This window comes from Cercospora kikuchii (assembly GCF_019650295.1).
Source record: "Cercospora kikuchii DNA, contig_00003, whole genome shotgun sequence".
In the NCBI taxonomy this organism is placed as follows: domain Eukaryota; kingdom Fungi; phylum Ascomycota; class Dothideomycetes; order Mycosphaerellales; family Mycosphaerellaceae; genus Cercospora; species Cercospora kikuchii.
In genome coordinates this window covers 2,894,629-2,907,950 of record NW_025408584.1, presented here as the reverse complement: position 1 = coordinate 2,907,950, position 13,322 = coordinate 2,894,629, and the positions used below count along the sequence as shown (strand labels likewise).

Sequence of the window (13,322 nt, the reverse complement as noted above, 5' to 3'; positions counted from 1 at the left end):
ATGCCAGACTTGTCAGCCCCAAGCCCTTGCTAATATTCATGGAAAATATAGAATTTCATTTCAGGTCTCATAAGTGCTCGTGCATTGATTCTTCATACTTGCTACAGGGAGATACTGTAGTGACCAGACTACTTGGCTTTTGGCCAAACCTCAGCCACAAAATCTTCCATATCCTTGACGAACAGATCCGCCCGCTCCATGGCCGCGAAATGTCCTCCTTCCTTGTGGGCACGATACCAGACCAGGTTACCACTGGTGGCGACCCAATCTCTTGGGACTGGTGCCAGCTCTTCCGGATGCCACGAGTATCCAAGAGGCTTCTTGATGTAATACTCGGGATCGTTGTGGCTAAAGAGGTGTCAGTACTACTGTTAGAATTGGCACGAGGTAAGAACGATACATACAAGAAGGTTGGCTGGGCGCCAAAGAACTGCCTGTATGGGTAGATGGCTCGAGGGAAAGATTCTGTGAACCAGTACAGTGTTGCGCCATCGAGGATCTCATCGATCGGAGGCGTCACGTCAGTCCATTGCTGGAACTTCTCTCCAATCCAGGCCAACAGTGAGATTGGGCTGGCGGAAAGCACAAGACCGATGGTCGCTGGTCGAGTTCCGTGCTGGTCACCGTCAGTATTGTATAATCATGTAGGCCATCTCATCGGACCGAAGCTCACCTCTCGAGCATACGCATTACCCAACGTCGCAAAGTCGGTAATGCGTTGCACACCCTTCTTCTCAGCATCCGTCAAGCCTTCCGTCTCACCTTGGAGACCAATTGCAAGATGTAGATGCACAGCCTTGCAAGAAGGAGAAGTCACGCCAAGAACTCTGGAAATAAAGCTGCCAATATCGCCACCTTGAGCAATATAACCATCGCCGAAACCAAGACCGACCATCAGCTTGTCCAGTACCGCCGCCATCTTCTCCGTCGTCCAGTTCTTATCCAATGGTGGACCAGACGAGTATCCGTAGCCCGGCAAAGAAGGCACAATAACGTGAAATGGCAAATCCTCAGGCTTATACTTCGACTTCAGCATATCCAGAGCCGCGAGGAATTCCAAGAAAGATCCTGGCCAACCATGAGAGAGCAAAAATGGCACGGCATCTTTCTTCTGCGAGAAAAGCGCGATGAAGTGGATATCGAAGGTGAAGCCTTCGTGCTCGATTGGCACAGTGAAATTGTTGAAGCTGTTGATGCGAGCTTCAGTTTTGCGCCAGTCGTATTTGGTCTCCCAATGTTGCTTGGCGTCGCTCAGCCATTGGCGTGATATGCCAAAGTGAGTATAATCTTTGACATTGGCTGTCAAGTTCTCATAAGTCTTGGGTCCAATCTTGGATAACTTGAGAAGCTGCTTGAAGTGGTCGAGCTCTTGCTCGCTGACCTCAGCCTTGAATGGCTTAGGCTTGAGGGAAGCGTTACTTGGGATTTGGTCGAAGGGCATTGTTGGTGAATGTGGTCAGAGTAGTATTGCTGTTCAGGTCAAGTCTGTTCGCCAATTGTTGCGGGGAAATTGAACTATATAACACATTGGACGTTGCAATGACCCATAAAGGTTATTGACAGCACCAATACCAATCGGTCCATCCCATGTGCCATTGCGTAGCTGAACTTTGTCCTGAAGAAGACATCCAAAGCTTGACCGTACTCTGTAGCTCTCATCCAGATCACCGAGATGGTGGAGAGGCCACCATGCCCCTCTTTCGCAAGCTTGAACCCGACTACCTGGACAAGATAGAAGCGGTCTGGGCCTCTTTGATCCCGTTGTGTTTGCAGAGGAATTGCAAGCGTGTACCTTGGTATCAAAAGTGTCCACGCGGGGAACCTCACTGACAGGAACGCTTGGCGTGTGATCATCTCGAGCTCCCTCTCTGTTCAGCTCACAAAAACCACTTTCAGGCCTCGTCTTGGAGCACCAAGCTATGACCTCGCCTCGGACGCCACACAGTGATCGGACTATCCAAGCTGCAGGGACCTTGAATGAGTCCGTGATCGAGGCCAGATTGTCATGACCATCCACTTAGCGCATAGGCTGGAGGGCTCACACAGTGGTGAGCAATATATGCATGTCAGTGCTGTGTGAAGAGGACCCATATTTGGCAGGCAGTTCAAACCTGTCCGCTGCATAGAGGACAGAGTTGGTAGCCACCCTTCGGGCATAAGACTGCCTTAAGATTGGAGGTCCCAAGTTTTATAGCGACATGCCATGGCAAATCCAGGTCCAGCGTCGCCCATGCGACATAATGTTCGACGCTGAATGTCCGTCTTGATACGGCTTCTTCTCAAAGTCATAGCAGCGCGAATTCCTCGACACCAGTCCGTTTCCTTGGTAGCACCGACTTCCTGGAAGAAGTTCAGCGCAACATCGTTGAGGAATTCGCTGAAATCCACATAAGCCAGGCCGTCGAAAGATGTGTAGTGATATAGACTTTGACAAAGGCCTACGGCTTGCATAAAAGCTCGTTTCTCCACATCTTTGATCGTTTCTGGTCGAATGCACACAGCAGTCATTGCTTTGAAGTGTAGCAACCGAAGAAGGCTGCAGTCCAGAACGATGTAAGCCAGAGCAGCCAAAGTATGATTCTGAACAATTTTCATTGGCAGGCCGAATTGGAGGAATTTGCTGAAGACCTTTGACCTTCGCATGTACAAGTGCTCCTCGTTGTTCAGCATCGGAGTGCGTTTCGTGATCTCTACCAGTTCAGGAATTTCCCAAGAAGGATCCTTGCTGTAACTGACGAGGCTTGTAAACCATTGTGTGACGTCCTGCCGAAGGTCGTATATGTCTTGACATAGGCCTTTGAGGGCTGTTGGCATCAACGGCGCTGCTAGTATTCGATCGACTCTTTCTAGTATGCTCGGTATCCTCATAGCGGCCGAGTAGTAGCTAGTGAACGTGTCCGTCACAGGATTGATGTCTTGCGCGAGTTGCAGCCATTCAGGTTGTCCGAATGCAATCTTTTTCCGTTTCGCCACACCGAGAAAGAAGCATGGCATCCGCAAGGAATTGAACAGCATTTTGTCGAAAGGATCATGCAATCTGATACAACTTGGCCCATATGCCCCAAGCAGATTCTGACATGCCCAGTAGTGGGCTCGCCACCCGTTCTCCCCATCGGAAGGCATAGGTATCGAGCCATCGTACAAACACAATAGCATCATGCTCGTGATAACAGCCCGCGGTTCTACTAATGAAAGCCGCGAGTTCTTGTGGACAGTGGTAATCAACATCGACAAGACTTGACCATAGGAGGCCTGTGACCTCTGGACGAGTCGCCGATCCCCTGTTTTGGCACCAATGTGTGCCCAGCACAGTGCATTAATCGCAGCATTCAGCATTGGAGTGCTTTCGACGTCGAGGTCTGGTAAAATGGCCAAATAAGATCCACGATTGGCGAGACCAGCTCGAGCCTTTGTAGACGGGAAGTTGGCACCAAGAAAATCGCTGAGCATCTGCATCTGCTGCACAGGCCGCAGATTGATACTGATATAACGAGGTGCTTTAGAACGTGGACGTTCGCTCTGGGCAGTTGTCGCGTCACGTATCACTAGTTTTGTCAACGCGTTATTCCTGGAAGTTGTCAGCAAAGATTGATATGTTTTAAATGCCCATTGAGCAAGTCCATATATCTCCGGCCAAGCTCATGCTACCCGGTACCACTTGATTATCACACGTATGAGAATGCGAAGGACCCGGCCAACTACACCTACCGGTGGGAGACACGCTGACCATCTCTGGGACTGTCTGCTCTATCGTATCGAGACACATTTCTTGAAATCTTCGCTAATGGTTGATCTTCGTAACGCCACCAAATCAGCGTCTTTTGCTTTCCTCACCTCTGGAAAAAAAGCATACCTGGGGCGTGCACAAATATTCTCTCGATGGAATTCACGGTACATGTTTGGCAGTAGGATCCAGTCCTGCCTCGCTAGGGGACGACGTCTCCGGTCAGCACTGCTGCATGGCCTTGTGAACACGATTGCCGACTTTGTCCCACTTACTTCTTCCACACGACCACATTGCTTGCATGTGGTCAGCCCCGCTGGCAGATTCATGGCACGCGGATTGCAACAGTCGACCGAACATCACGGAATGACTTTTCTGCACCGCTTCGTGCGGCTACGGAGATGCAGCCCATAGTATCATGGGTCCGAGAGTGAAGCACGCCAGATCGTCGCGGTCCACGTTGTCCTGCTTGGCGCTGTTTCTCGCCATCAGAGTCGCTAAGTCGGAAGCTTGAAAGTCCGGCGCAGTCCATCTCCAGAACACACGATTGTGCATGATGTCATCCGGAGGGACAACGGGGAAGAATTGGAGTACGAATGGCGGATTTCTGGCGAACTGCAACGATGAACATTGTCTGCGCGGAGGAAGTAGCATGTTCCTTCAGGTGAAGTGCGTGCGGCCAGTGCACTTTCCCTTGGCGCGTTGCATCGACAGCCACTGCCATACCAACTCCTGTCAAACGACTGAATGTAATGTGGTGCACGACCAGCAAATACTGTCACGGCCGGCGAGGAAGTGAGTGTGCAAGGATGCCACTGGATGAAGAGCAAGGACAGTTCAGCCGCTCCGCATGCCATGACCGAATCCGTCAAAGCTGCTCACTTTCTCTCTGGAGCCGTCGAGTATGGTGGTGGAGTCCCTCCACATTGAATCGAGTGCGGGACAACAATGAGCGCATCGGGGAGGGCATTGCTAGATATCGGCGTTGGTCGTCCACTGCGCTTGGACTGGGATTCCTCGCTCATCCACACTCTCAATCCACTATTGGAGGTGCGCGTGACAGCACCTGACTGCATGAAAGACACGAACAACCAGGATGGAACGCGGAGGATGTCCTCCCCTCGCTCTGTACTGCGTGCAATTATGCTCTTCTCGGTACCCATTCCCACGATACAGATGCTTCGTTCCAGCCACTGCTTCACTCAATTCGTCAAATTGCTTCACGCCATTCCGTGATGTCGTCAGCCTGCGAGGATGGCCCTTCTCCGCCTCGCCAAGGGGACACTTCCTGTCTTGCTGTCCCTGTACCCTGAGCGAGCACGAAATCGTTCGGTACCAAGGTCACGCTAGCATGGTTTAACGTGGGTTAGCTGTCCATCTGCCGTGACCCCTGCCTCCAAAGTCTCGGATTGGGGAAAGGATTTCTTCCGTGGGTCACCAGAGCTCGTGCAACGACGAGTTGAACAACGCATGGTGACGAGGTGCTGAGAGACCTCGTGGGTGCTTGTGTGCTTCTTCATCACCGCGCACTGCACGGGAACCTGCCAGAACTTGCATGATGCGTGGACGGATCGGCGACGCGCCATTCCACTGGTGCAGCCAGGCACAGATGGGGCTGAAGAATAAAAAGGTTCCTGCCCGATGCGGACTAATGTAGGATGCGTGCAATGAAGGTAGAAGAAGGCGTTCTTTTCCTGTTCGAGAGCTGGGGCAGCGCACAGCAGCCTCCCCGAGTCTCGCGCGCCAGGTCTGTTGTTGGATGTTGCAACGACGGCTCGGGACAGCATCGACATGTGCTAGATCCAGGATGCGTCTGGTCCAGCAGCGCTCCGCCGACGACTCGCGTGTGGCGTAGGCCGCGCCTGAGTCGCAACCACAGACAGACACCGGACAGCTGCCTCCTCGCCGCATGAGCGGCGGGCGCTCTAGCTGCAGCTCGGCATTCGCATCGCCGTTCCTCCTCACACAGATAGGGTAGAGGCCGAGCACGGATGCAGCAATCGATCGACAGTATGCACACGTTCCGTCGAGCTTCTTTTTAGTGTCCCTCCATGTCTCCCTGCGTGCTTTTGCGGCAGGCATTGCGCCTTCTGATCGCACGCAGGCATTTGCAGAGCACACTTCATGTTTTGCATGCTCCGCACCGGGAACCGCTCTACTTGACAAATATTGCCATTATTCTTGCTGCGCATTGGATGCACCAAGCCGTCTGTGTGGAGTTGCAGGGGCATCGGGGCCTAGAGGCAGGCCGCTGCGAAGCTACTGGGCTCGGAAATGGCAGAGCAGCCCGTTTCGCCCGGCGTTGACGAGACTACGACCCAAGGAGTGGTTACCACTCCATTATATGCTTCCTTTCCCCTTCCAGCTTCCAACTCACGCGCGAGCCATGGCCACGCCATGACAATGGACGACAGCACGCGCAGCAATGCCATGTCGCCGACCCCCAGCGACCGCTCCGCCGCCGCCTCCCCCAATTCGGCCCGGCAGCACCATGCTGCGACACCAGCCAATGTCTACCCACCGCCCGCCTATGTCTCTCCCTTCGGCGCGTCGCAGTCCGTGAGCCAGCGCAAGCGTCGCATGAGCGACCATGAGAGCAACGATGAGGACCAGCCCGCCCGCCAGGATATGGACTTTTCCGATGCCTCGCTCGCCCTCCTGAACGGCTTTCTGGACCACCTACTGTACAGCATCCTGCTCCAGGCCCGTTCTACGACGTTGACGGTGCTCCGGCCGGCTGTGACGGAAGTGCTCAGGTCACGGCTCGCCAGTGAGGCCATTGCAAGCGCGGATGAAGAGCTGTCAGAATTACTGGCGGGCGGCGAAGAGGAGGAAGACGAATTGAATCAGAAGCAGAGTGTTTCGGAACGCCAGCGGAAATGGGACACGGAGCTGGTGTGGAAGCGCACACGGCTACGAGTCATGGTCTACATTCGCTTTGGAGACATTGAAGACGAAGACGAGGAGCGTTTTGTGCGCGAAGACGAGCTGTTCAAGACCGGCGACCGTCGATTCTCGCATTCGACCGGCCTCGTTTCCTGGGCAGCGGCGATATTCCTGACCTCGATCCTGGAGTACGTCGCGGAACAATTGCTTCAAGTGGCTGCGCAGGCGGCCGATAATCGTGTACGACGTCTCAGCCGCACCTCGCGTGTCACAACGTCAGCTTCCGACCAGGTTACACCCGTGGAGGGTCTGGTTGTGCATGAGCACGACATGGAGAAGGCGGCCGTGCTGCATAAAACGGCCGGAAGGCTGTGGCGCCAGTGGAGGAAGTCTTCGCGCGGTTATGCTGTCGCTTCGCCAACTCCCACGAATGACCGCAGCGCCAGACCAAACGGCTCCTCTCGCAACACGAGTGTGGATCACATCAACGGTGCTGCCATTAATCCGAGGCAGAGCAGCGTGGGTGCCACCGAATCAGGCTCCACAATGGACGAATCTCGGCCCACTTCCAGAATGATGCCAGGCGACAAGGATGTTGTCGACGACGAAGCTGCCAACGACATCGACTACCCTGAACATGTCCTCGCTGCGAACATTCCTCTGCCCATGGTGGACGAGGAGCGAGATATTGAGGAAATCAACGATCCCGAGCATGTCATCGCTGCGAGAATTGCCTTGCCGATGGCCGACGAGAAGCGGGATATCGAAGACATCGAGTATCCGGAACATGTGATTGCAGCGGCCACCCAACTACCATTGATCGACGAGAAGCGAGACGTTGACGAGATTGAGGTGCCTGGTCTGGCGAGAGATCCCGATGAGATTGATGATGAAGATTTCGAAGAATTGGTGGCTCCGCGGAGGAACAGCTGGACAGGCTCTCTTTCTGTACCTGTAATGTTGAGCGCGGTTGCCTCGCAGGCAGAAGTCGGATGGCAAACCGACCCTGCCATTGACACGTCGATTCCTGAACAGCCCGCGGACACGAAGCCATCCGCGCCTCTGCGCGCCCGCTCTTCTTCAGCCCCGAACCCACCGCCGAAGCGTTCGCCGCGCATACTTCCAGCGACTACCAACGAGTCGACAGCAGAAGCCGAGACTGGCGATGTCCGCGATAGCGACAGAGCGCAAGACGGGGAGAATGCGCTGGAATCAGAGGCCTCGGATAAGCCTACGCGCAAGGAAGAAGTCCACCCAGCTTCAAGCCTTGCTGCTGAGGCGTCGTCGAACAATGCGGCAGGAGCAAATCATGAGAGCCTGCCTGCAGTTGTTGCCGCAGCATCGGCTTCCGGTGTGGTCGCAGCGGCGGCGGTAGGATCCGTATCGCGCCTGTCGAAACCGAATAGCACTGAAGAGCTGGATGCCAGGAATCGGGGTGCTGCAAACGAAGAGCGAAGCATCGCGATGGGCGCAGGAGCACCAGAACATATCGACAAGCGAGACAGTCAAAAAGCCCTCCAGGATATGAAGCGCATGAGCTTGCCTGCAGGACAGAATCTCGTGCGCAGGTCGACGATGCAGCAGCAAAATGGCGAAGACACCCCTCGCCTTGCGAAGCGGATGTCACTCACGCAAGCCGTGTTGATACGGCCACCATCAAACAAAGACCAGCTTCCATCACCTGCCGTTTCGAACGATGTATCTCGAGACTCCACTCGCTCAGATGGCGCCGATGAGGAGCAGACGAGTGATATAGGTCTCGCGAGGACGTCGGACACTGCAGTCTCGTCGCCTACAAAGGGAGAATCGGATGAGGGGGTCTATCCTGCAAGGGATGATTTCGCGAATCAGGCGCCGCGTCGAACCACGCGCATCGTGCTCGGCGACTCGCCGGTATCATCAACCTCCTCATTCAAGAACAGCCCACCGTTACAACAGGAAGAAGAGAAGGACACGACTACGCTCAGTCCAGAATCATTCCTGAAGCGTCGTTCACTTTCAGCGAAAGGCGTGAAGCAGGTTCAGCATTTGAACCTCGTTGATGCACAAGCGTTGCAGGATCAAAGCAGGCTGTCCACACCAAAATCTCCAATTCGGATGAGCGCTTCAGACAGTTCAATTTATGCGAATGGGCCGGTATCTCCCATATCAGACAAGCCGCCTTCACCATGGCGACAGTCGTTCTCGGCCGCGATCAAAGAGACTACTCAATGGGCGTCTTCGTCGAAGAAGTCAGCCTTGGAGCCAGAATCGAACGGTCCCGTGCATGACCATCCGGCCCTGCAAAAGAAAGCCTCGAGGAGCCAAACATCGCTGAAGGAGACGGAGAGCTTGCAGCCACTGACCAGTGCCAGTATCCGGGGTCCCGAGGATTTTGAGATGTTTGTGCAAGGAGGCGACACCGTGAAATACACCCTTACGCCAGAAAGTGTCAGAGACGATCCAGTGAGTGTCCGGTACGATTTGCAAGCCATGTGCTTAACTGACCGCCCGCAGTCGACTCCCGCAACCGTGCCGAAGACGCCTCGCAGCGCGGAGAAACAACCGTCTTCTCCGAACAAGACATCGCCATTGCAATCGCCCATTGAGGATGCGCGAGTAGGCAGGAGCCAAGCCGCCAGGCAAGCGACTGGGGCCGACGCGAGTGCAGGTGCAGCGGATGAGCGCGCTCGATCCCCGACGAGCAATAGGGACAAGCGAAGGTCGATCAGCCGGCCTCCCGTCAGAAATACCAGCGTGCATAAGAGGAGTGGGCTCATGGCTCGCGAGCCACAAGTCCTCACTGAGTCGACGAGGGATTTTGCAGACTTCATTCGATCTACAGGACCTGATAGAGAGCCTGAGCTCCGACCTCTGCTCAGCAACCGGTCGACTACATCCCTGCAACTTCTGCGAGACGCACACAGCAGTGGATCGCGTTCACAATCCCCGGCACCTTCTCGTGCTCGAAGCATGAGCAGGTCCAATATCGAGGCTGAAGATTTGCCACCCGTCCCCGTGGTGCCGCCGCCAATGCCGGCCGGAAACCGCGTTCGAAGCAATATGCAGCCACGAGCACCGACTCAGACTGCGGAAGATGGCACAGCAGAACTCATTGACTTCATCCGGAATGGTCCTATGAGTTCTGGTATTACTGAATCTGGCGACAAGAGACAACATCGCATCTCGCGCTCAGTGGCACCATTCCGAACCACCATGGACTCGGATCAAATGCAGGAATGGGGTGAGCGGTACACACCACAACCTGATCTTAAGATCAACACGAGCATGGGTGGGCCCATCAACAATTCCAGCGCTCGTAGCGTCCCGTCTTCACACAACTCTTATCGAAATTCGGCCATTTCACGATCCGCACTGTTGCAGAGCAGCGCCGGCACCATGCAGGACGTTACACAGCCAGCTTACGGGGACCAACCCCCGCGTCTCACTACTGTCATACCGCGAACTGTCCAGCAAGCATTCCCGACACCGACTGAAGGAGCAGGCAAAACGCGATACCGGAACAAAGACCCGTACGCCATTGACTTTGACGACCTTGATGATGACGACGACGATTTCTTTACCGCGTTGCCCAAAGGAAGGCAACGCGAACAAGAGAGCTTGATTGACTTCCTTCGTAACAGCGAGCCTCCTGAAACGAACAACTCGCGTTCTAATTCCAATGCCAACAACTCCGCGTCCCCGGCTGCTGCACGGCTCGGAACCACGCCACAAGCCCTGCAGACTTTTGGCGCCGATGCAGTCAGCTATGGACGCAAGGGGTCATTGCCGAAGAACGATGGCCCGCAAGCTGCCCGGGCCACACCAGCTGTGCGTAGTAATGGCACTGCTACGATAGCAGTTGGCCCAATCACCAAACCTCGACCAAACTTTGGGGTACCTGATCGCGACGCGGATTACACAGGGCCTGGGGGCACACGAGATCTCGCTGATTTCTTCAAGCATTCTGCACCCCCATCGTCATCGGGCTCCAATATGCCACGCAGCGCACAAAGATCAGACAGTAAAGCATCGATTTCAAACAGCAAATCGAGCATCACCAGCTCGCAGAAGAGGAGCAGAATGAGCTTTCTTGGAGGTGGCATGAGCAGCATCTTTGGGCGAGGCAGTCGGAAGGCCTATCTCGACATGTGATGAGTTGGCGCTTTTTGTTGCGATTTCTCATTTCATTTTGTCTTTTCCTTTTTTCAATGCCACAGAAAGACATGGCCACGGCGTTCACTTCAGGACTGTCCCTTGTGGAGAGGTCACTTGTGGGAAAGCGTTACGGAGTCGGAGGGAGCCAGACCCAGACTCGAAGATACCATCTGTTTCCTATTTGTTCCTAGATACTGGAGTGCATAGCACGTGCGCGTTGTAAAGCTGTATAGTCGGTGTATGATCGCTATTGTGATCCAGGCACATTCCTGCCATATCTTCCTTCACTCTTCGTCCGCCTGGTATCGGGGCTAAACGCCATTTGCTAGCCACCGCGGGCGGCTGCGGGCAACCTCGGCCAACTTATCAAAAGTCAAATTCCGACCTTGCAACAGAACATCAATTGGTGTTTGCAGAGACAACACCCATCTGGCAAGCTCAGCATCCGGCGACAATCATCTGTGACAATAATGCCTCGCCCCACGACAGACAAACAATCTTACAAGCTCGAATCTGATGTTTTGGGATGCATTGAGGGCACGACGTTATTCAGATCCTCGGACAAGGCCGAATTGCTTACCTACTTTGGTGGCCTGCCATATGCACTACCTCCGGTAGGACAATACAGATTCCGGCAGGCTCGACCACTACCGGAGGAATATCGGTATGGCACTAAAGTCAATCCAGGACGCTTTCAGAACAGCGCTGCTGTCTGCCCTCAACCAGGCTGGCGATCGGATGACGAAACAGCGCAATGGGATGAGAACTGCTTGCAATTGAATATCTATATTCCTGCCGGCAAACGACCGGGAGCGGGTTGGCCAGTTTACTTTTACATACATGGTGGGTTCCTGCAATGGGGATCACCAAACTTTGGTCCGGAATCCCTCGTCCCTTTGCTAACCGAGACTGCTTTTGAGGCAATCATTGTTGCCCCTGCGTATCGCGTCAATGTATTTGGGTTCATCGCAAGCACAGAGCTCCGTGATGAGGCCCGAGCATTCGGCGAGCCGACTGGCAATCAGGGCTTTTGGGACCAAAGGTTGGCACTGGAGTGGACTGCACGAAACATCGAGGCTTTCGGGGGCAATGCGCAGAATATCACAATCGGTGGCTACTCGGCCGGCTCTCACAGTGTCTTTCAGCAGCTCGCCCATGAGCTCTACTTCGTCCCAGATGACGAGACTGTCATCAAACGAGCCATCATGTGGTCAAATAGTCCTGGCGTGCAGGCCAAAGGGATAGATGAGCAACAGAAGCAATTCGACGAGTTGCTGGAAAAGCTCAACATATCCAGGTCTCTGCCGTCTAAAGAGAAGCTGCGCCAGCTGAGAGCAAAACCAGCCATCGACATTGTGAATGCAAACAATGAGATGCAACTTTCAGAATTCCGCGCAACTTCGGACGATCATTTCGTGTCCAAGAACTTGGTAGCAAACATCAACTCGGGCGACTTCGGCAGACGTATGAAGGCAAGAGGCATCAAGTTGATGAATGGTGAGTGCCGAGATGAGCACTACTTATACCAAACATGGAGAACGCCTTCTCCTTCGTTCGACTCAGTCTATAGGCGCTTGTGCGGCGACTATCCGGAGCAGGCTGTAAAGAAATTGATGCACGCCACGTGCGGCGAGCAACATGCTCTGCCACAAGGATGCAAAGATTGGTCGGACGCGTTCGGCAAGCTTTACGCCAATATGCAGGTGCATTGTCTCGAACGAGGGTTTCAAAATGCGCTGGTCAAGGCTGGAATGGTTCCAGGAAAGGATCTACTGCGATACAGGTTCGACTGGAGAGCGAAGTGCGTGGACGCCTTTCTCCCTCTCGAATGGGGCGTCACCCACGCAACAGATATGAGCATCTGGTTCTGGGGATTGGAGTATGGAGATGGTATTACAGATGAAGAAAAGCAGTTGCTAAAGCCGTGGAATGAGGCTTTCGCAGCTTTTGTCAAAGGTGTTGAAGTGCCATGGGGCACGACCACTGTCAAAGAGATGCTGAGATTACGCGACGATGGCAAGACCGATATTTGGACCGACGATAGATGGGAAGAGGGCCTTCAGATATGGGATGCTGTCAATGGCGATGCTGCCAGTGGCTTGCTGGGATGGATAAAGTCCAAGCTGTAAGCTATAGCACCGATTTTCATCCAAATAAAGACTTGAGCTCGTTGATGTATCGGCACAATCCATGACCAGATCTATGTGGTCCTGGCTAGGTCTGCAAGGACATTGAACTCCGGTAGCACGACCGCATGGGCATGAAGAAAGGCTGGGGCCTACTTAGCACCACAGCACCCTAGATCCCGCGCTACTGGAGGACGTGAGCAACACGCCGCACCACATATTTGCTCCACATGTCCCGGCGTGGAACATAGGCAGTGGCATTTCTAAGAGCTAACGGGAAGCAGCAGCAGTCTCCCTGGCAGCTGCGTGCCTCCGACGGTTACTCGCATGAGGACAACGACAAATGCCAAACAATCGAAACGTAATAAAGAACAACCGATACATGTACCCAAACTTGACAACTCCCAGGCCATTGAAAGGACAAGAGCTCTGTCAATCATACAAGCCAT

General features: G+C 54.0%; 4 protein-coding genes across 4 annotated transcripts; 2 read left to right on the top strand and 2 right to left on the bottom strand.

Moving 5' to 3' along the window:
- Positions 1-128: 128 nt before the first annotated feature.
- CKM354_000550700 (uncharacterized protein) lies at positions 129-1,441 on the bottom strand (the record flags this gene model as incomplete). The annotated part of the gene is made up of 3 exons (XM_044800783.1): positions 129-348; positions 405-616; positions 674-1,441. 3 exons carry the CDS (start codon positions 1,439-1,441, stop codon positions 129-131), a joined length of 1,200 nt encoding a protein of 399 aa, XP_044656718.1.
- Positions 1,442-2,166: 725 nt separating this feature from the next.
- Positions 2,167-3,766, bottom strand: CKM354_000550600 (uncharacterized protein; the record flags this gene model as incomplete). The annotated part of the gene is made up of 2 exons (XM_044800782.1): positions 2,167-3,568; positions 3,705-3,766. 2 exons carry the CDS (start codon positions 3,764-3,766, stop codon positions 2,167-2,169), a joined length of 1,464 nt encoding a protein of 487 aa, XP_044656717.1.
- Positions 3,767-5,998: 2,232 nt separating this feature from the next.
- CKM354_000550500 (uncharacterized protein) lies at positions 5,999-10,744 on the top strand (the record flags this gene model as incomplete). The annotated part of the gene is made up of 2 exons (XM_044800781.1): positions 5,999-9,055; positions 9,107-10,744. 2 exons carry the CDS (start codon positions 5,999-6,001, stop codon positions 10,742-10,744), a joined length of 4,695 nt encoding a protein of 1,564 aa, XP_044656716.1.
- A 473-nt stretch (positions 10,745-11,217) lies between these two features.
- On the top strand, positions 11,218-12,876 carry CKM354_000550400 (uncharacterized protein; the record flags this gene model as incomplete). The annotated part of the gene is made up of 1 exon (XM_044800780.1): positions 11,218-12,876. The coding sequence occupies one exon, from the start codon at positions 11,218-11,220 to the stop codon at positions 12,874-12,876; it is 1,659 nt and encodes a 552-aa protein (XP_044656715.1).
- Positions 12,877-13,322: the final 446 nt, after the last annotated feature.